At 52.3% G+C, this 21,943-nt stretch overlaps 2 protein-coding genes across 3 annotated transcripts in view; one reads left to right on the forward strand and one right to left on the reverse strand.

Annotated features, from left to right (window-relative positions):
• The window catches only part of LOC119710787 (disintegrin and metalloproteinase domain-containing protein 9-like), a 29,323-nt gene extending 8,753 nt beyond the window's left edge, over nt 1–20,570 (reverse strand). Inside the window, exons 1-14 of one of the 2 annotated variants that reach the window (XM_038160186.1) lie at nt 20,410–20,570; nt 10,407–10,504; nt 9,849–9,913; nt 8,722–8,800; nt 6,783–6,859; nt 5,900–6,089; nt 5,075–5,140; nt 4,581–4,652; nt 3,451–3,620; nt 2,511–2,592; nt 1,634–1,767; nt 1,254–1,425; nt 1,039–1,131; nt 79–274 (exon numbers count right to left, since the gene is read on the reverse strand). In XM_038160186.1, the coding sequence (XP_038016114.1) occupies nt 79–274; nt 1,039–1,131; nt 1,254–1,425; nt 1,634–1,767; nt 2,511–2,592; nt 3,451–3,620; nt 4,581–4,652; nt 5,075–5,140; nt 5,900–6,046 (1,132 nt within the window). In that variant the 5' untranslated portion in view covers nt 6,047–6,089; nt 6,783–6,859; nt 8,722–8,800; ... (1 more) ...; nt 10,407–10,504; nt 20,410–20,570. Of the gene's footprint in view, nt 1–78; nt 275–1,038; nt 1,132–1,253; nt 1,426–1,633; nt 1,768–2,510; nt 2,593–3,450; nt 3,621–4,580; nt 4,653–5,074; nt 5,141–5,899; nt 6,090–6,782; nt 6,860–8,721; nt 8,801–9,848; nt 9,914–10,406; nt 10,505–18,250; nt 18,445–20,409 lie in introns of those variants that run through there. The other variant, XM_038160185.1, reaches the window with a different exon arrangement.
• Nucleotides 20,176–21,371, forward strand: TM2D2 (TM2 domain containing 2). Its single transcript, XM_038160202.1, has 4 exons — nt 20,176–20,411; nt 20,483–20,570; nt 20,645–20,760; nt 20,872–21,371. The coding sequence occupies exons 1-4, from the start codon at nt 20,224–20,226 to the stop codon at nt 21,083–21,085; spliced, it is 606 nt and encodes a 201-aa protein (XP_038016130.1). The 5' UTR covers nt 20,176–20,223; the 3' UTR covers nt 21,086–21,371.
• The last annotated feature ends 572 nt before the right edge of the window (nt 21,372–21,943 follow it).

Below are 21,943 nucleotides of genomic sequence, written 5' to 3' on the forward strand. Positions count from 1 at the left end.
TGGCTTGAGGAGACCCATATTTCATGTATCCTTTAGTTACATCTCTTAGAAAGACTGTAACACTGTGCCCTTCCTTACTGGAGCCAAAGATGTCCTGGCACTGAGCATCGTAGTACTGGCACACGCCATTGTAGCAGTAGGCCTCCTGGTTGTGGCAGGGGTGCCCGTTCTGCACCGTGAAGTCTGGCTGGCAGAACTGGGAGGTGCCATTGCAGTACTCTGGGAGGTCACACTCGTTGGTACTGGCACGACACTCCGTGCCTCCAGGGAGGAGCTGAGCGGAGAGGGGAGGGAAAACTGCGTCAGGAAAGAGGAAGCTCACAGCAGCGTGAGAAACAACTGCTCACTTTGAAAATTTAAAAAGGTTTGTTAAACCCTAACAAAAATACAACAAAGGACTCCATAAGGAAAAAGTTGCAGCACTGAGAACTGCCCCTCGTGCATACCGCGTGGCTGGTTCATCTTCAAGAGGGATGCTCAGTCTTTTATACCCCTGGGGTTGCATCAGCCAGCCCCGGCCTCTCCCAAAGTCTGTCAGTCAGCTCTGCTTTGCCATTTCTCGGTGGAGACTGCTCTGTAACTTGGTTGGAGGGCAGGTGTTGCCATGTCTCACCCCCTGAGCACCAAGCTTTTCCATTCCCACCTGCCCCACGCAAGGGACACACGTGCACTCCTTCTTTTACCTGTCCTTGACAGCCCCGGCTGTCTGATGGTCACAATACAGGGGGAAAGGGAATTATGGGGAGAACAGAGGACATCTAAACTACAATAACATAACTATACATCACTAAAGCTTTTCTTAATGTTCACACAATAGTTATCTTTAAATTGCGAGAGCCAATCATCTCATTATCCATCTATGACAGCAGAGACTGGCACTGCACCTGACCCATGATTCACCCCAAAGCAGGGACTGATCTGAATTCTGATCTGTGCATCCTCGTGGGGCCGTGCACATGCAGGACAACTCCCTCTCACGGATGCACTAAGCCAATGCTCTCCTTTTCTCAGCTTCCTACCACCACCACAGTCTCCTACCTGGCAGTTTTTGCAGCAGTCACCATAAGCACATTCAGCACCAGATCGGAGCCTGCAAGTTCCTGGCTCGCAGCACAAATCGCTTTCACACTCCTGAGGACACAAGGGCTGTGAATGTCACAAGATCTCCCTCTCTGTCACAAACAGTCCCCTCTGAGCAGGGGCACAAGACTGCCCTGGCACTGCTGGGAAAAGTTACACACACAGCTACGAACCTTTGGTGAGCCACAGTCACACTCCTCCCCAGCATCCACCAGCTTGTTCCCGCAGTAGGGGACGCTGTAGGTCTCATCAGGCTTTGGGACATTGAGCAGGCAGCTCCCACCTTTGTTGAGTGTCAGCTTCTCAAAGTCTTCTGCGCTGCAGCTGCTGAAGTTCCTCGATCCCCTGCAATGGAGAAAATGAGCTGAGCTTTACACTGAGCCAAGCCAGCACCTCCTGTGTTTGCGGAACGAGGGGGACATTTGCATCCCCCACTACAAGCACAACAGGACTCTTTGCAAGGGGAATTTGAAGGTGAAAGTAATCCATTAAAAAAAAGCACATGGATGAGGCATTTTGAGCTTTGTTTGCCTTCCCTGGGTCAGCTACTTACGATGCTCCAGAGCTCATAATGCAGCTGCTTGCCCCACAGTGACAGACTCGTTCGTCATCGTGGTTCATCCCCAGGTTGTGGCCGAGCTCGTGAGCCATGATGGAGGCAAACATCTGGATACTGATCCTTCCAAACTGCACAGGAGTGACACAGGAGGCAGTCAGCACAGAGCTTATACTGACAAAGTCAATGTTTGCTTCTGTGCCAAGGAGACCCTTTTGCCATCCTGGCTCTACATTATCAGGATTCTCAGACCAACAGTGCTGGATTTCCAACCAAGTACATGGGATCTGCTTAGCAGTAAGAGCCCTCAGAGAAACCTCTCTGGGACACTACCCAACAACCTCCACTCTCCAGAGCAGCTGCAACATTAACACAAAAACTAGAACTCTCCACACCAGTCCAATTCTCCTTAAATGTGCAAATTCAAGCACTTCTGTCACTGGTCCAAAGAAGCCAGATTTCTGGGATTGCGAGTTATCTGAGAGCAGCAGCTTGGTTCATTAAGGCTCTGCAGTTCCATATAAAACATGCAGTGAACCAGAACTGCTCAGGGAGGTCACAGCTGCAGGTCAGCACAGGACAGATTTGAGAACACCCATAGCTCCCACATACTTTCGAGGCAGAGATGCTTAAAACAACACAGAGAAAACCTTTTGCATGAGTACTGCACACTGAGCAGAGGAGGAGCTGAGCAGAAGACTACAGAGAAGTTGTGATCCAGATACCCTGGAAGTGTCAGAAATTGTTGGGGACAACATAAGAGCCTCACTAAGCCACTTCAGCTTTGTTATGAAAGACACTGTGCTTCCAGGAAGACTTTCAGAGTGCAAACTCTGACCCCAACCACATTCAGAGATCACTGAAGAAATCTCACCACGTTAATGCCTCCTGCATGGCTCTTGGAGCACACTGTTCCCACATAGGCCATTCCAGCTGTGCCACCAAAACCCTTCTTCCTGCAGTCATGAAGAGAAAGGAAAGGCCATCATCTGTCTGTACAGACACACACGGAGTCCATAGCAGCACACCATTCCTGCCTGGGGGGCACAAACCCTGCTGCTCCAGCTTTCCCAGGCTGACACAGGAGCACAGCTACTGACTGCAAGCACAAATGGCAGCGGTTAAGCTTTTGCTGTCTGCTTAAGATTTAATTTAAAACAAGTGTTTGCAGAGAAAGTCAGCCCCTTCCACATCATCCCTCTGCATATAAGGAGCACAGGCACTACAGCTGTGAGGTGACTCTGGTGTTTTTGGGGTCTCCCTGACCCTGGCTGCCATGGGTGCCCAAGACAGAGAAGTACAATCAAGCACGACCTGGCACGGCCTCTCAGGCAGGCTCCAGAGCTGCAGGCAGTCTTAGCAAGCAGTTCAGCTCTTAGTGATTCTCAGCTCGTTAGTGATTTCAGCTCTTTAGCTTGCTAAGTGCCTTTGGCAGATGCAGGGAGAGAGAGCAGAAGGCTGTGTAAGGTTCCACAGAGATGTCATTACTGGTATCTTCTGTGAAGGTTCTCAGGGACAGCTCTTCTGCCAAGCTGGCCAAAAGTAGGGGTTTTTATAGGGTACAGGAGTTTTGGAAAGTATCCAATGGTGAGGGTCAAGGCAAATATGACCTATAGGCTTACAGAGAGATAAGCAAGGGGACCAAGGTGGAAGAGGGGCTTCTTCAGGTCCAGTCATCATGACCAGGCATTTCCTACCTTAGGCTGCTGAACACCATGGAGGCATTGCAGGCCCTGTGCCTGCTACACAGCTGGGCTGAGCAGGCAGGGACAGAGTGACCTTCCTGGGAGCAGAGGGAAGGAGCTGGTACTCACAGGACAAACTGGGCGCTGTCGTGCCTCCGCCGCAGAACGAGGTTCTTCTCTCGCCACTGCACGAAGTTGGCCAGCACATCCCCAGCCCCCCCGTCTGTGCTGATGATGTTCTCGTGCTTCCAGATCTCCAGACCAACCAGCACAATGCGGATGTTCAACATAACGTACATCTGGGGAGAAAAAGGAGGAGAAATATTCATTGCTAGCTTCAGACAAAACAAGTGGCCTGGTGTCTTGTATTTGCAGGGTGCCCTCGTAGCAGGAAGGAATGATGACTCTGACTCCATGCTCTCAGAAGGCTAATTTACTATTTTATGATATTATATTATATTAAAGAATACTATACTAAACTATACTAAAGAATACAGAAAGGATATTTACAGAAGGTTAAAAAGATAGCAATGAAAACTCGTGACTCTTTCCAGAGCCTCAACACAGCTTGGCTGTGATTGGCCATTCAGTCAAAAAAATTCACATGAAACCAATGAAACAAGCACCTGTTGGATAAACAATTTCTAAACTACATTCTAAAGCAGCAAAACACAGGAGAAGCAAAATGAGATAATACTCTTTTCCTCTTTCTCTGAGGCTTCTCATCTTTCCAGGAGAAAATCCTGGCCAAAGAGATTTTTCAGAAAATGTGATGATGACTAACTGGTGTTCTAGATCTTATTACAAGCATCCATCTTTTCTGTGTGGGTTTGAATTTTTTTTTTCACAGCTAGTACACAGCTGGAACCACCAGAATGCATTTTCCCTGTGATTTAGACCTTTATTAGCTACAGGATCAATGCTTAAATGCCACACTGGCTACACTGTAAGACAATACCAAACAGAAATAAAAAGAAGTCTCAATTCTGACAAATATCATGTGAAATAGTGGAGTTCCAGACATGCTTTTTCTCTAACCTTTACACAAACACAAGAATTGCAATAATTACAACAATCTGTCCTGTCACTCTCTGGATGTAGCACAGATTGGAAGAGTTTCCTAAACTAATTCTCAAGGTGGATAAGTGCAGATGAATTTAGAGGTGGAAAAGCTTCCATGGGGATGCATTCCCCAAAGTGGTACCAGAACAGACCCCAAGGTGGACATTTCCACAGCACACAGCATCCCTCCTACTCACACTGTCAAGGAAGTTTGCCAGCTGCACCATATGTTCTCTTACTTCTGTTTCACTCTTCCCAAAATCTTCAAACTGCAAGACAAAGAAACTTAGCTTCATGAAGAGAAGAGATAGAGACAACAGTTAGAAAAAGGAACAAAACATTTTTGCCTGGCTCCAAACCTCCAAGAAGATGCTAACCAAGACAACATCTTCACTGGTACTGCTCAGCAGCTCAGTATTTCAAAGACAACAGCAAAAGCAGTTTTTACCATGTGCTTTCCTTACATTAGGAGATTCCTTGCTAACAGAACCTCTCCCTGTCTGATGGCTGACTCCTTTTCTGACGAGGATTGCACTGCACACGTTTATCCACTTCCAGGGGAGCATATTTGCACAACTTGGGTAAATTGTCAAGTGTTTTTCAACAATCCATTTGGGAGTAATGAAATCTGACAGCCTTTCAGGGCCTCTCCTGAGGAGAAAGAAAAAGGAAAGCCACACAGAACTCCCACCTTTTCTTTATCCACCACTATGAACAGCTCCACATATCTTGTCTGGTGCAGGACCGCCCTCTTTCTCTGGGGAAAAAAAAAAAAAGTTTTAGACAACTTCAGATTTATTAATTCAAGTGTAAACAAAAAAAAAACCCTTATGACATTGTCATCTTTCACTTGATACCACCAGTGGTTTGAGACACACCCAAAGCACACGGTGCCAAACCCAAGCAGTGTAATCCAGTGCAATGAGAGTCTCTGTGTTTTACACTCAACCTCAGCTGCACAAAGACTCCCCTTGTTTCAAAAGCAAGGGGCCTCTGCACAGGTTGCTTTGGAGAGTCACCACACACTTTGATAAAGGGGCAGAAAGATTCTACCAGCAAATACCAGTGACTTTGATGTGAAACACAGCTTTTCTTCATTCTCTTGCTTTCATTTCAATCTTGTTCCTGTACAGACAGTCCTTGAAGGACAAGGGGGACTTCACACCAAACTGCTACTGTGATGGTGAGGAGGACGGAATAAACATGACAATATTCTCCTGGCTGCTGATGCAGTACTTTGTTAACAAGCCTCTCCATGAGGGTCATGCTCCTGCATTTAGAAGTCCCCCAAAAAAGCCCAGGAATATTCTAATCAGCTGCCCCACCCTCAGTGCCATGTGCAAAAGCAGGAGGAGACTGTGGCTGCTTTGGGGAAGAAACTGAGTTGTCCCTTAGTGCAAACCCTCCAAATCATAAACCTTTAGGTATGTGCTAAGTCCCAGGAAATCTGATAAGCTGCTTCCACACTCTTAAATGAACTCACAAAACCCCTTATGTGGGACTGGGGAGGACTTACCCGCAGCAGCTGGGTCATACTGGGATGGAGCTCTCCCTCTGCATGTTCCCCTTCCTGGCCTTCAGTGGTTACTCCACACGCTGTGGGCTCTTTCTTCACATTATCCAGTCGATACAGAATGTGTTTAGAGCCAGAGGAGGGATCCATGGGCTCAATCCCATAGGTGACATTCCCTATTGTCACCAAACCCCTAAAAGAAGGCAGTGTGTAAGAAATCTGGCACTGAGCACAGAGGACAGATACCCAGAATTTTATTTTACTGGATAACCAAAGCCTGCCTATACCTCAGCTCTTGTGAACCAGCACACTTCACCTCAGGCCTGGCAGCAGCCTTTCACTGAGCAGGGCCTTACAAATGCAGGACATTAAATACCTCTGTAAGGCTCTGCAATGCCCCAGGAATTACACCACAGGTCTTAAGCAGAAATGCTTTAGTTCAAATACACTGTTGCCACTCTGGTGCCTGACATGGCCCTGCAAAAAATCAATGGTACACAATATATGGCAATTAGCCCAAAGTAGAAAACAATTCCATCAAACTTGAGGTGCATGAGGTTTAGGGCCAATTTTGTGAAATTTGGAGACTAGTGCTCAACATTCCACTTCTGCAATAGGTACAGCTGACATGACTATCTGTGCAAGTTAAAAAATAAGCCAAATATGCATCAAAACCAACTCACTGCATTCTGGTAACAATCTGCATTAATAACTTCGTTGATGGTACTTCAAATATCTGTGAACTCCTTGAATAAAAGATGCCACAGGACAACAGCACCAAGGCAGCTCAGTGCAGCCAGTGACTCCCTTCAAAAGCAGCAGAACTGGCTTTTGGCTTCAGCAGCCACAATGTGACAGCAGGGACACAAAGGAGGAGTTGTGCTACCTGAGCCCTGAGCAAGTGCTGACAGCCACCAGGGAATCCAGGGTCCCCTCCACGAAGCCCTGATAATGGCAGTGATCCTGGACAGGAAAACAAGGGTGCATTACACACGTGTTTCAGACATGCCTGCACAGCCAGGGCAGCCTCTGATCTGCCACTGACCAGCACTGATTACAGCTCAAGAACACAAAATGTATTAAGCTCAAATTACCGCAGCTGGATTTCTTGACTTGACCTAAGCTATCCCTCTCCTGTTCTGTCCTCCACCCTGCCTCAAATATTTTGAGGCCAGCCCCTCCCTCCCAGTTTGGGCCAAATTACTCTTCAGTCTTCTGGCAGAGAGTTCTGGCTTGTCTTGTCTGCTTGTCTGTAGCAGGAGGAGGGAGAGCACCTGCTGTGTGCCAGAGGTGCTCTCCCAACCAGAGCTGTGCTGCACAGTGCAGCTCTGACACATGGGGCACTCCCACTCTGGACATACAAATGCTGGAAACCATACAAGGGGTAGCACGGGGAAATACACTCCATTTTCTCTGGCAAGGGCATCTTTAGACATTGATATAGGGGTCTATCATACAGCTTCTCTTGCAAGGAATGTAGAAAGCACAGAGGGCTTGTGCTAACTGTTCAGGGCCAGCATGACTTCTGTGACCTAATGCTGAAAAAGCATTTTTCCTCCAACCAATCCCTTTTAACTAGGAAGCAAATAGTCATTTGACTCAGGTGCTCTATTTTCAAGAACAAGATCCTATGAATCACGTATGACTAATACTTCCCTTTCAAAGGAACAACACTGATCCCTAAGAGTGAAGCCAGCAGGAAAGCTCTCTAGCATTTTGTATCACACAACCTGCTTTCAGTCCTACATTTCCTAAGGCAACACATCAGGCAGCCTGCTTGTACAGAATGAGGGCTGCAAATGCTTTCTGTGCAGTAACTCCAGTACTACATCCCTCCCAAAGGTCCTTCAGAGTTGGTCCATCCCTTCCAGCAGCTCCCACCTGTGAGGACTCACAGACCAGCCTGTCACAGCCCTATTTTCTGGAAAAATCTCTTTGCCCAGGACTTTGCTCCTGGGAAGCTGAGAAGCCTCAGAGAAAAATGAAAACAATAATTATCTGATTCGCTTCTCCTGTGTTTTCCTCCTTTGGAATGTGGTTGGGCATTGCTTACCCACAGGTGATTGTTTCATTGGTTTCATGTGAATTATTTTACTTATTGGCCAATCACTGTCAGGCTGTGTCAGGGGTCTGGAAAGAGTCACGAGTTTTCATTATTATCTTTCAGCCTTCTGTCTGTATCCTTTCTGTATTCTTTAGTATGGTTTAATATCATATTCTTTAATATAATATAGCATCATAAAATAATAAATCAGCCTTCTAAGAACATAGTCAGATTCAGCCTTCCTTCCTCTGTCTGGGGAACCAGAAAATCCAACACCAGCCCACCCTGAGGAGCTTTAGTTCCCAACAGGCAGCCCTGCTGAATAGATGGGCCAGTGGCCCACAGCTCACTTTGCCTCAGGGACCCATCTGGCAGCTCACTGAGTGCAAAAGCAAAAGCAAAGCTGCCTGTTCAGCCCCCAGAGTCGCCAGTACAGGCTCCAAGCCCTGGAGGGAGGCAGGCAGAGGCCAGAAGTACCACCAGCCCTGCACTGGGCTTTGGGACAAGGACAGCAGCACCCCCATAATGAGACACCAACAGCTGAGAGCAGCATTGTTCAGCTTCTAATGAGACAGCAACCACCTCCACAGAAGAAAATAAAGGTCTTTCGCAGGTTAGAGCCTCATCCAAGATTAAGGGTTCTCTCCAGGAAGAGGGCAGTGGGTACTGAAGGGGGCCCAGCAGAAAATACAACTATCCTTTTGTAATCCCAACTCCCTCATCCCACAGATGCTCTGTTCCAGTCACCCACAGTGAGGGTATGAAGAGAAGGAAGTCCTACCTGGACATCTGGATATTCCAGTTGCAACTTTCCCTCCTTGTCATAGGTATAAACTGTGAAATCTTTGGGCAGCAGTTCTCTGCAATGACAGGGGACAAGGAATACAAGAGGAATTTCATGCAATGTGACATTGGAACAGAGCAGTAAGATGGCCCTAATCAAAAGTGTGACAAATATGTAAATTGAAATTAAATAAGGAAACATTAAAAGGAAAATCCTCTAAAATTAACACAAAAATAGTATATTTTCACAGCAAAATTCAAGAGACCAGAATGGTAGAACTGCTAATGAAATCCAACAAACCATCTCACCTCAGAGAGTAGAACAAGCAGCAAAACCCAATAAATTGTGCTAAAAGCCTGTTTCCAAGCAGAAAAAAAAAAAATCTAGCCCTCAGTCTGCTGCATATGCCTTTTCCTCCCCAGTCTGAGGAGGAAGTGCATTGGAAAGTCTCCCACGACTACGACTGCTGCACCATCCTGGTAATTCCCTTGATGTGGTGCAGCTAAATTCCCACGTTTCTGAGGGTCAGGGCCTTGGCAAGTGGCAGCTGGAGTTCCCCAAGGGCTTGCACAGTTGTGTCTCTATCACAAGGGCAGTTTGGCCAGCAGTGGCCTGGTAAATGACCATGTGCTGGTGCTGCAAGTGGCCCTTAAACCCCAGACAGACAGAGTCTGTGTGAGCTGTGAGGTCTCAGTATTCAGACCTTGGAGAGAGAGTCAGTTTCCTCACTTATTAGTGTCCTTGTGCTGCTGAGACAGGAAAAAACACAAAACTAAAACAATAAACAAGATCCAGACAAAAGTGAAAATATTTACTTGGAATACAGTTCAGCTCGTTTATTTTTAGCTGCGAATAGAAAGAGTTGTAGATTCCCTGGGTCTCCTCGGAGTAATCTGCAGCTTCCTGCTCTGAAGGGGGTTCCCCAGGGCTACAGGAATCAAAAACCATCTCTGGCTGATGGCCAGGACACTAGGACTCAATCTCTTCCCCTTGTGCAGAGCTGGGATGTACCTGCACTTCCCACACAGAACCCCGGGGTTCAAAACTCATGTGGTACCTGCCAGCTTTTCATCTGCACACAACACTTTGAGTAGTTCAATAATTTAAAGAAATTCATCACTTACTTGTTCTTTTCAAGATGAATGGTGTATTCTTTTCCCTCAATCTCAACAGCATATGACACCTTGTCCTGAATATAAAGAAATGTGCATTTTACTCATGTTAATGAATGAAACAGTCTTTGAAACCAACAAAGTTGGATGAGCCTGAAATTTATTTTTATAATTGTCCCAGCCTTGAGAATTTAGCATCTCTTCCTGTGTGACTGGGGAAAAATCCCATGAAGGAAATGGTTTCAAAATAGAAATGTGGTTTTCTTATCCTGTCCTTCTAAAACTTCCACAGAAAAGTTCCAAGTCAGAGCCAGAAAAGGACAACACAGGTTTTTTTTTACTGAACATGATGCAAGTTTTACACCCAGACCTAAAATCCACTGCAGCAACTTGTGACCTCTGCAGAAGGGAGATACTCCTGTCCCTCAGCAGTGCCAGAGGTGATGGACAGACATTTCCCTGCTGCCAGGTGCATCCAGCAGCATCCCACTGGCATTTCAGGTCAGTTTTGGGTGAACTTTATTTGGAAGTAGACACTAAACTGAAGCTGAGTCTCAGACTGCCCAGTACCTGTATGGAGGAGCTGTTGGAAGCCTCTCGTCGTTCTCTTCCCAATCTCCGTGGAGTTACAACTTCGTAGGAAGTGAGCAGGGAAATCTCCTGGAAACCTGGAGAGCAGAGCAGAAGCACTGGCTAAAGGAACAAAGCAACCAAGAGGATGAAGCACAAGGAAGAAAACACTACTTCAGGAAAAGTCCACACACAGAAGAGCACAGAGCAAGGCACACTTGGTAAGGGGCCAGAGAAAACAGCACACAAACAGCAGAGGAGACACCAATTTTTCCAGAAAGTTTCAAACTGAAATCTTCACATTCCAAATACTTTCTTAGCAGCACCCATCTCATGGTACCAGGACCACCACTCCTCAGCAGCAGAATCAGCACTTAAGGCAGCTCAGCACAGCAAGGACTGGCTCAGGGACACCCAGTGTCAAACCAAGTGTCCCGTGCTGCACAGCTGCAGAACTGCCCCGTGCAGCCCCTCTCAAGGAGCTCCAGCAGCTCCTGCTCTTGCCACGGCACAGCTCAGCCTCACACCCTGGTCCTGCACAGCACAAACTCCTGCCCTGAGGAGCTGGGAAAGAAATCTTCTACTGCAAACAGCTCCACCACTGCCCAGCAGAAATCACATGACCATCTGCAGGCCTGGGCGAGATATTAATTCTTTAAGTGCACAGATAGACTTGCAGACCTTCAATACCCCCTCAGGTGAGAGAAAAGGACAGAGTGAGAACACGTAGAAGAACAACATGAAGAGCCCAAGCTCAGTGAAGAAAAAGTCAAGTCCCAGATGTAAGGGATGAGGAGATACCTTGGTCTTGGGGCTGAAATCCTTTTTTTAAGTCTATGGAGAAGAATGTTATTGATACATCAAACTCTTTTCCCCTATAATTCATGAAAGTATGAGGACTGGCTCAGGGACACCCAGTGTCAAACCAAGTGTCCCGTGCTGCACAGCTGCAGAACTGCCCCGTGCAGCCCCTCTCAAGGAGCTCCAGCAGCTCCTGCTCTTGCCACGGCACAGCTCAGCCTCACACCCTGGTCCTGCACAGCACAAACTCCTGCCCTGAGGCTGGTGCTACTATTTATTATGCTTTTAGAGAGCTCCCAAGGGCCTCATCAAAACAACTGAGGTGAGACAAATCCCTGCAACAAAGAAGCTGTCACAGATCCCTTTATATATTATTTGCATGTGCATCAGACAGATCCCCTGAACCAAACAAGTCCACAGTCCAAGCTCCCTTTATCATTTTTTGCAAGCTGTTTTATATTAACTATGTAAACAACAATAAATTGTGCATGCAAATTACTTCTCCCACCAGTGGTGGCATCTGCTGGTGCCTGGCTCGCAGCTGCTCTCCCAGGAAGCAGGAGGTTGGCCAAGCCAGATCACAGGCAGCATCCAGAGAAATAGTTTTCCTGGCTCATGGCAAGGGAATCAATGAGCTCATCAGAGGAGTCTGAGCTCCCCAACAAAGGCAGGGGGAAGGGAACAGCTATCCTCACTGTCTCCAGAAATCATCACCAAGTCTGGGGTGTGAGAGTGTTTGGTGTCCAAGACCCTCCAAAACCTCTCAAGTGGGACTGAGATGCTGCATCCAGCTCAAACCAGCCCCTCTGAGCACACCAACACTCACACTCCGTGTCCAAAGGGCCTTTGGCTTCTCTAAGCTGCAGGACAGCACCGTGAGCTCAAAGCCTCCATGAGAGGCCTGCTCCATCCTTTGGAAAACAGGCGGGCTTTAAATGCCAGGGGTTCCCCAAAAAGCACCAGGCTGCAGTGGCATTCAGGCTCCTTCAGATGCCTTCCCCTCCCTGGCAAGCTGACACACATCATCTCCTTGAGGGAGCACTCAAAAAGGCATCCCAAGGGAAAAGCAAGTCCCTTGCACACTCTTCCCACCACTACCCCCGAAGAACAAGCCATCACATCGCTGCCAGCTTCCCTCCTGTCCCAGCACACGTGGCCATGGCAGGAGGCCTCAGGCCACCGTGCTGTCCTGCTCTGCCACACAGCATTTCTGTCACCCGAGCACGGGCACAGCCCCACTGCTTCTCAGGAACTCACACGGGGCACAGACTGCAGCAGGACTTCCATTACTATGGTGTTTGTAGACAAAAAGGTATTAAAAAAGCAGAGATAAAATTCCTGAAAACAGCCCCTGACGTTCACTGGCTACAGAATACAGCGTCAGCACCTCCCTGGCCTGAAAACAAGGGAGGGAAGGGCTGCTTCCTTCCCTGGAATGAACCACCAAAAGCACACACTGCAGCAATCACTTCTGCCCATCTGTCATTCCCAAGCACACGCTCCCCGAGCTCCTGCAGGGCGCTGCTCTGCCCTTGTCCCATCCCCAGGGCCCTTCCTGCCCGCAGCAGAGGGGTGGGACACTCGGGCCAGGCTCTGCAGGCTCTCCAGGCACAGGTTACACAAACAGCAGGGCACAGCCAGCCTTGGCAGTGCCTGACACAGACACGTTTGCCCGAGAGCAGCTTGGACGCAGAAAACAAGTAAGTGAATCATCACATGAAGCAGAACTGGGAGGGATTTCTGGGAAGAGTACAACTCCAAGAGGATCCTCTTAGAGCAACAGCACTAAAAGAGGCCAACTTTTGAGTCTCTGAATGCTCTGACACTTCTCTCCCCACTTTCTGCCCTCCTTCCCATCCTTCACCGCTCCAGTTTGGGAGGTGGTAGGGGTGGGAGTCTCCAGCAGGGATGTCCCTGGCACTGCCCCTCACTTCCCAAAGCAGCAGTTTCCATGTTGAGTGCCCTGGGCAGCATTCCACACATCACCAGCAACCCTCAGAGAGGGCACGGAGCAGTTCATCAAAAATCCAACCCAAGGGACAAGTGCAGCCGAGCAGAAAGCCAACCCCGCTCCCACATTTCCCTTCTGCAAAGGCCAGGTAGAGTTTGGAATCAATTTTTCAGCAAGTTACAGGACTCCTAATCGTCAGGTGCTTTCTGGCAGCTGCTGGAGCTGTCACTGCTGAGGACAGGACATGCTGATGACCCATTTCCGCACTGAGACTTTGTTTCTGATCAGAAGAACACAACTGCATCCATGACCATAGTTATCTCATCTCATTAAAGGCTGCCATTAATTACTAAGCATTGGAGACAACTAGGAAGACGTGATTCATCTTCCCCTCCCCACCCCAAATCCACCATAGGAATTCCATGCATGCTCCACGGCATGTGGGAGCTTGAAAAGCACCAGAACACATCACAGCCATAAGGACTCTCCAGCCACTGAGGGAACCTCTGGGGGTGTTCAGGTGTTCTGGGGGTGCCTGACAGGTAAGAGCTGCATTCAGCAACAGCTCAGACTGCATCCCTTGCCTTGCCAGACCTTGGCATGCCCGTGGGTCATTGGCTGAGTTACAGAATCAGAGCACACAGCTACGCCCACCTACTAACTCACACTTCCCCTCAATTACCATCCTTCCTGAGCTGTGACTCCTTCCCAAGCCTCGCAGCGGAAGGTCAAAGATACACTCAACAGAAGAAAAAAAATTAAAAAGAGGAAAGTTCATACTGTGGCCTGTTACACCACAAAACAAGCTAATTTCATAAAAACAACTCATCAGCATGTGAGCAGGTCAGCTGCTAAAACAGCCAAACTCATTAAGGTAACTGTGGTTACCATCGATTGATTACAATTAATAGCTGAGGTCAGCTGCACGAGTCATTCCACACTCTGGCAGGGGATTGCTCACCAGAAGTGCCAAAGGCATTACCCAGCCATCCAACCCACCAGGACAGTTCCACATGGAGCATCTCCACCGAGCATTCCTGACCCCTGAGCAGCTCCTTGTGCTTCGAGCTGCACCTCTGAGCCCCAGAGCAGGGCAGCCATTCACCCCCTTCCCTCTAGCTCCACATCTTTAGATTTCCTGCTGTCATACTTGCCTCTCCTTTCCTGCGACTAAAGAGCATCAACATGCAGGATTTCCTTACACCTCTGCCTGTTTATATCAGGCTGCTCTGGCTCCACTCTCCAGTCAGATAAACCTATCCCAAAAAGCCCACAACAGGACACAACAGCTCAGTGAGGCCTCACACATACCAAGGCACACATGCTGTGTGTGTTTATGGATCTCCACAGGTTAAACTCACCTTCAGAACGGCACACATCTGATTCACTTGTCATTTAACATACTCTGACACTCATTTCTTTTCCTGCCAACATGCTCCCGCTCCCCATTTTTCACCCTCTCATACATGTACAGAAATTATTTCCACATCAGCAAAAACACTTTGCACCATCCTTTCAAAGCCCTTTATTTCTGACAGATACTTCTCCCGTGCTCAGATCACTGGGATTGCTATCCCAGTCTTTATGGAGCCTGAATCCCATCTGACTGGGAGGTACCAGCTGCCAGCTCAGTCTGCATTCTCCATATCCTATTTTCAGAATCATACAGGAGTTTGCCAAGCAGTGTCTGAGGAGAAACTTCCATGACCTGGCTTACTTACATATGTCCTTCAAAACAACAGAACCACTGCTGGTGGATTTCTCCAGGCAATGACACACCAGGAAAAGCATTTTTTGGTGCACTTGACTTCTGAACTAAGGTCACAGCTGAAGCAGGATTTACTCTTTGGACTACTGCAAGCAAAACCCTCCTTCACTTTCACTATGCAAATATTATCCAAGTCCACTTAAAAATGTTTAGAGGTTTATACAAAGCACAAACATAACAAGCCTTCTTCTAAATGTAGGAATGTTTTCTGTAGAGCCAGCAGTTCCAGCTCCTCCCAAACCTCAAACACCAAAGAGTACCTCAGTGGTGCTTCATCTTCAAAACACCTGGGAACATCTGGCCAGCTGTTCTTCTACAGGCACCACTCCTTGGGACTTCTCTTTCCACCTCTCCCTCCCCTGCTCTCAGTCTTCAGCCCTGCTGGGTCTCCTGCTGTGCTGGTGCTTCTTAGAAGGCAGGAAGAGATGACCAATTATCGTGGCAAGAGAAGCAAATTCCTCTGGATGTATTGCTCACCTGGAATATCTGTATAACATTAAACCTGCCCAGAGCAGTTCAAGAAGTTTCTTTTGGTATTTCACTGGGGATGTTGGATGTTGATCAGGTTACGGAGCTCTTCCACAGAAATATTTCCTAGAAAATTCTTACACCCCTTGCTGAAATCCAGACCTATGCTGTAAGTGTTTCCTGTCTAGACTCTCCCCATTCCTTCTGCCCTTCCTAAAGCCTAACTTGTCTGCAAGACAACAGCTCCCCTTGTTCTACAAAAAGGACTGTCACACGTGTCCACTGGAACTGTCACAACATCCTCTGCACCTCGGAGCCTTCTCCCAAGGAGAAGCAGGGTAAAGCTGTGCTGTCTGCAGCAAGGTGAACCCTCCTGGGGGTCACTGGCCCTCAGTCACTCCCTTCCACCCACAACAGCGTGCCCACGGACAGGGCTGAGCACGCTGAGCCCACTGACTTCCTCCCCATCTTACCAGCTGTGAACGCCAGCTCTGCTTTCTCAGCTGACTCTGTGGGAAGCTTCTCTTTGGAGACATCACTGGCTTGACATCTGGCCACCAAAGGGAACTGTGAAATGCACATTCTTACCTTTTTTTTTTTTTTTTTTTTTTTATATTTAGCTTGTGAAATAATAATGATCAAGACATGCAGAAACTCTAAAGTCATGATCCTAACTTCCCTTCTCCAAAAGCAAGGCATTACAAGAGGCAACGTTAGCTACACTGGAATGTCTTTCCTCTCTTTCCTTTTCACATGGAGGAAATAACCACAAACCCGCTCTTCGCTGAATGATTGACCCAGATTTGTAGCAATATGGGTGAGGCAGTGCTGTATTTTCAGTGATCTGAACAAAAGAATTATCTTAACCAAACACCCTATCTCCCCAGAAATTTAAACCCAAGCGTTTAGACGCTTCAAGAATTGTGGTCAAGCCTGGCAGGAACATCCTGGTGTGTGTAGGACACCAAGTATCAAGAAAGAGATGGAGCAGCCCACAGCAGTCTCTGCCTGGGAATTTTTTTGAATCCATGTAGTCAAATCTTGAAGGCTCCTATGGACACAAACAGGAGAGGGAAAGCCATACACACAGATCCCTTAAGGCTGCACACCACTATGTGATTATGGTCATTCAGGAATTTTCAGATAAGAGTTTCTGGTAACACTCCACTTCTGTCTTACACCCCTATGTGTGTCAAAAGCACTTACATTATAAGGCAAGAGTTGGAGGTTTCTACCCTCTCCTTCATGCTTATACTCAGGCAAGAGAGGTTCATTTTATTTCATGGAAGGTTTGGCATTAATAGCTGGGACAGAGAGTTCTAAAGGCAAAGAGGAACACTACCATCCACCATCAGGAACTGGCACCGGTGTTTCTTTCCTACAGGCAGGAACTAAAATCTTATTCCTCAAAACACCAAGCACCTGACATCTCAGAGATGCATAATTCCAGACATCACTCCTCGGCCTCCAGTCAGGCAGCTCCCAACGTGCTGCACCACCTCTCAAAGCTGACTTTCACCTCACACAGCTCACACAGCCTCCAGCAACAACGCAGCCAGTGAGAGGAAGAGATTCCAGCACAGAATCCCTCAGGGAGAGGCACACACCACATAAGCACTGTCCTCAGCACAAAGCACCAGTATCAAGTTGCATATTCCTCAGCTGGGAAGACCTGACTATAAAAACATGCATTAATGACAAACACAAAAGTTTTACACTGTGCATGTGTCCCTTCAGGAGGGAGAAACAATGACAGAAGAGACATTTCTGCCTGTCATGTATGTACAGCCTTGAATCGGCACCATAAGAGCCCATAAACAGAACCATCTCAATTCATAAACAGTCCCTAAGGACAGCACGGCACCAAGTCCTTAAGAACCACGCAGAACGATGGCACTGAGTCCTGCCCTCCCTCCTTGGGGACAGCAGCCTGCGCAGCTCTGCCCCATACCCGAGGGACTGTCGGTATGGCCAAGGCCACCTGAGCTGCCCGGGCAGCCCCGCATCCCTGGGGCTTTGCCGGGGTGCTTCCCCTCCTGCTCCGCAAGAGCCGGCCGGAGCTCCCGGAGGATGGAGGAGCAAAGAGCCGGGGACACCTGCGAGCTCGGGAAGGTGTGCCGGGACCCGAGGCCACTGCCGGGATCAGCTCCCCGCCTGGAGCTCCACGGGCCCCTCACCGGAGCCCCGCTGTCCCGGGATCAGCTCCCCGTCTGGAGCTCCACGGGCCCCTCACCAGAGCCCCGCTGTCCCGGGATCAGCTCCCCGCCTGGAGCTCCACGGGCCCCTCACCGGAGCCCCGCTGTCCCGGGATCAGCTCCCCGCCTGGAGCTCCACGGGCCCCTCACCGGAGCCCCGCTGTCCCAGGATCAGCTCCCCGCCTGGAGCTCCACGGGCCCCTCACCGGAGCCCCGCTGTCCCGGGATCAGCTCCCCGCCTGGAGCTCCACGGGCCCCTCACCGGAGCCCCGCTGTCCCGGGATCAGCTCCCCGCCTGGAGCTCCATGGGCCCCTCACCGGAGCCCCGCTGTCCCGCCGGGCCCTCCGCAGCATCCCTGAGCGGGAGCACGCTGGCACTGGCGGTGCTGGCACCCACAGAGCCGCCTGCGGGCAGCGGCAACCCCCGGGAGCACACGGGGCCAGCGGGCGGGACCCCCGCTCCGGCCAGGCTGTGGGGGGCTCTGCCCCACCGGACCCCTTCGAGGGCAGGGGAGGGGAAGCGGCTGCCCCGGGGAGGGATGATAAGGGGGGGCTCGGCCCTCCGGAGGAGACGGGGAAGGGGGAACGGCGCTGTGCGGGAAAGGGAATGGGGGCCGAGCGGGGTGCGGGCGGCAGGCCCGGCCCGGCCCCGCGCACTCACCCGCGGGCTGCCCGGGCGCGGCAGGCGGCGGCAGGAGAAAGATGAGGAAGAGGAGGAGGCGACAGAGGCAGCTCCAGGCCCGGGCCATGACACCCCCTGCCCACATCGCCCCTCCCGTGGGGCGCTGGGTCCGGCCGGCGGCCCCGCGGCCTTATGGAGCCGGGCCGGGGCCTGCGCTGCGCCGCCCCCGGGCGGAGCCGTGTGCCGCCCGCCCGCCCCGGGCCCGACCGACCGCCCTCCCCACGGCTCGGCACCGCCCGGGCACGGCCAGGGACCCAGCACGGGCCTGGGCATCGGCACCGCCCGGGCACGGCCAGGGACCCAGCACGGGCCTGGGCATCGGCACGGCCCCGGGACCCAGCACGGGCCCGGGCATCGGCACCACCCGGGCACGGCCCCGGGACCCAGCACGGACCCGGGCATCGGCACGGCCCGGCACGGCCCCGGGACCCAGCACGGGCCTGGGCATCGGCACCGCCCGGGCACGGCCCGGCATGGCCCAGCACGGCCCCGGGACCCAGCACGGGCCTGGGCATCAACACCACCCGGGCACGTCCCCGGGCATCGACACCACCCGGGCACGGCCCGGACGGGGGCGGGAAGAGCCTCAACCCAAAGCGCCGGGGTCCCGAAGGAAACGCCCGCAAAGGGAGCTGGTGTCAGCGCAGACTGCGGCCACCACGGCTCTGCCGGCCTTTCCTGCCAAAAAGCTGCACTGCACACTGGAAGCACAGAACCGTAGAATATCCTGAGCTGGAAAGGGCCAGGGATCGTCCAATCCGACTGCCGGCCCTGCAATCCCACCCTGTGCATCCTCGGGAGCGTTTTCCAAACCCTCCTGGAGCTCTGGCAGCCTCGGGGCTGTGACCCTTCCCTCGGGAGCCTGTTCAGTGCCCCACCAACCCTCTAGGGAAAGAACCTTTTCATAATGTGTTGGAAGCACATGACAGCACGCTATGTCAGGTGCTGCCTGGGCAATACCACAGGTACAGGTGAGCACGAGAAACTCCCCAGAATGAGAAGGCATCACAGGCTTTGCCCTCCTCTACAAGCACCAGGCATACTGCCCTGCTCCACCAATCACCCGTGGACAACCTGCCAAGGCAACTTCGGAGCTCTGCACCATCCTCCAGGAAAATCAGGAACAAACACCTGACAAACCCATCGCATTAGGAGCAAGTGATGGCAAAGGGGAGTCAATTTACTGGGGAAAAGAGCACAAATGCACCCGAACCTGGGCTGCCACCCATTCCCACAGGGCGAGGTGGCACTGGGGAGAGCCGCGCAGCACAACGGCCAGCTCGGACGGAATCAGTCGCTGAGCCCCCGTGCTGCCCGTTACCGGCAACACAGACCCCAGAGAGCCCTTCTCCGGCGCTAAGGGTGTCCGTTCTTGGGGTGAGCGCGGCGGGCATCCCCCGAAGGAGGGGTCGCGGGGTCCCTGAGTCCCGGCCGGGCCCCGTTGGAGCCGGTTCGGCCCCGGCCGGGCCCCGTTTGAGGCGGTTCGGCCCCGGCCGGGCCCCGTTAGAGCCGGTTCGGCCCCGGCCGGGCCCCGTTTGAGGCGGTTCGGCCCCGGCCGGGCCCCGTTAGAGCCGGTTCGGTCCCGGGGTTCGGCCCCGGGGTTCGGTCCCGAGCGCCGCGCGCGCGGCAGGCGACACGCGCCGCACCAGCGCCCCGCCCCTCGCCTTCGCCCATTGGCCGCCAGCCCCCCTCGGCAGCCAATCACCTCCTCGTCTGGGGCGCACTCCCTCCGCTGCCGCTTCCGCAGCTTTTTCCGCTCGGCTCTGACCGGCTGCGAGCGGCGGGCGCCCATTGGCCGCGGGCGGCGCGGCGGCGAGCGCCCATTGGCTGCGGGCGGCCGGGCGGCGCGGCGACGAGCGCCCATTGGCTGCGGGCGGCCGGGCGGTGCGGCGACGGGCGCCCATTGGCTGCGGGCGGTGCGGCCCGAGGCCGAGCGGGGCGGCGGTGCCGCCATGGCGCCGCCCGTGGGGTACGCGCTGCTGTGCGGGCAGGCCGCGCTCCTGCTCGGGAACCTGCTGCTGCTGCACGGCCGCGGCCTCCCGGGCAACGACACCGAGCCCCGGGAGCTACCGCCGGGGCCGCCCGCCGCCGCCTGGGCTTACAGCGATCCGCGGGCGCCGCTCGTCCTCTGCACCTACCTGTGAGCGCCGGGCCGGGGCGCGGGGGAGCGCGGCCTCCCGGCCGCCCTCACCGGCCGCTCCTTCCCCGCAGCCCCGATGAGTTCGTGGAGTGCGAGGAGCCGGTGGACCACGGCGGGAACGCCACGGCGCAGCAGGAGCTGGGCCACGGCTGCGTGAAGGTGAGGGCGGGGCGGGGGCGGCCCCGGTGCCCCCGGGCCCCGGCGAGCGCTGAGCGCTGCCCCCCCCGCCCCAGTTCGGCGGCCAGGCCCACGGCGAGGTGGATCACACGCGGGTGCAGTGCCGGGCGCTGGACGGCATCGAGTGCGCCGAGCCGCGGAGCTTCCTGCGGGGCAGCCGGCCCTGCGTCAAGTAGGAGAGTCCCTGTCCCCCCGCAGCCACCGGATCGAGCTCCCCCGGGAGCAGGGCCGGTCCGGCGGGGAGCGCTGGCGCTCCCTGACCCCACCGCATCTTCTCTCGCAGGTACACGGGACACTACTTCATCACCACTCTGCTCTACTCCTTCTTCCTGGGCTGCTTCGGAGTAGATCGGTTCTGCCTGGGCCACACCGGCACCGCCGTGGGGAAGCTGCTGACGCTGGGGGGCCTGGGCATCTGGTGGTTTGTGGATCTGATTCTGCTCATCACCGGCGGGCTGATGCCCAGCGATGGCAGCAACTGGTGCACCGTGTACTGAGGAGGGGCAGGGCTGGCCCCAGCTGCAGCCCCTGGGTGCCTCTGCTCGCTCCCAGCTCCAGCCCAGGCTCTGCCTGGCACAAGGTGGACTTCCAGAACTGTAACTCAGGGTGCCCAGCAGTTACTCTTGATAATGACTCTGTACCAGCCTCGGACACAAAGTTGTTCAGGATATATTTTGCTTGTTTAAAATAATCTGGCTTCCCACTGCAAATAGCGACAGCTTCAGAAATCAGAGCTTGCAAATACAGGGGGTCAAACAAATAATAAAATCTGGAAGAAGCTGACTCCACGTACTTTGGGGAATAGTAGATCACAGCTACACAGACATGAAGGCCATGGGGTCATGGGCCACCTGACATCTGGGAGCAGTCAGGGAGCTGGGAAAGAGACGGAGGTGCCATGGTGCAGCTCTTGTGTGTCTGCCAGGCACCCCTCTGGCTCCAGCCCCAGCACAGGGCACCTGCAGCACCCAAAGGGTGCAAGAACCTCACACCCGAAAGAGGAAGCCCCACCAGCTGCAGGTTTAAAACTTACCAAGCTGAATAAAATGGGAAAAGGAAGCTGCAACAAGTCCCAGCCAGAGCCAGACCCAGACACAAAAATCTGTGTATGCAAATGCCCAGTCATATTTGAGATAAAACAGCAAACATACACTTCCAGTTTGGCAGATTCACCTGGGGAGCAGGGGGCAGCTTTGTCCTGAAAATGCCATTCCTCAGCAGAACAACAGGGCTGGAAAGTCCATGGAGGGGAAAAAGTTCTGCAGTGACCCAGAAAGAAAAACAAAAAACAATGCCATGTGCAAAAGCCCACTATCATTAACAGCTCCCGTGTCTCCAGCCCCCTGCTGCCAGCT

The sequence above is a fragment of the Motacilla alba genome, chromosome 22 (assembly GCF_015832195.1).
Source record: "Motacilla alba alba isolate MOTALB_02 chromosome 22, Motacilla_alba_V1.0_pri, whole genome shotgun sequence".
Taxonomy (NCBI): Eukaryota; Metazoa; Chordata; class Aves; order Passeriformes; family Motacillidae; genus Motacilla; species Motacilla alba.

Excerpts from the sequence above, each read along its gene's own strand:
- TM2D2 (XM_038160202.1), top strand. The coding sequence starts at position 20,224 with ATGGCGCCGCCCGTGGGGTACGCGCTGCTGTGCGGGCAGGCCGCGCTC. Across the intron at positions 20,412-20,482 it reads CTCGTCCTCTGCACCTACCT|CCCCGATGAGTTCGTGGAGT; the intron begins GTGAGCGCCGGG and ends CCTTCCCCGCAG. Across the intron at positions 20,761-20,871 it reads GGCAGCCGGCCCTGCGTCAA|GTACACGGGACACTACTTCA; the intron begins GTAGGAGAGTCC and ends CTTCTCTCGCAG.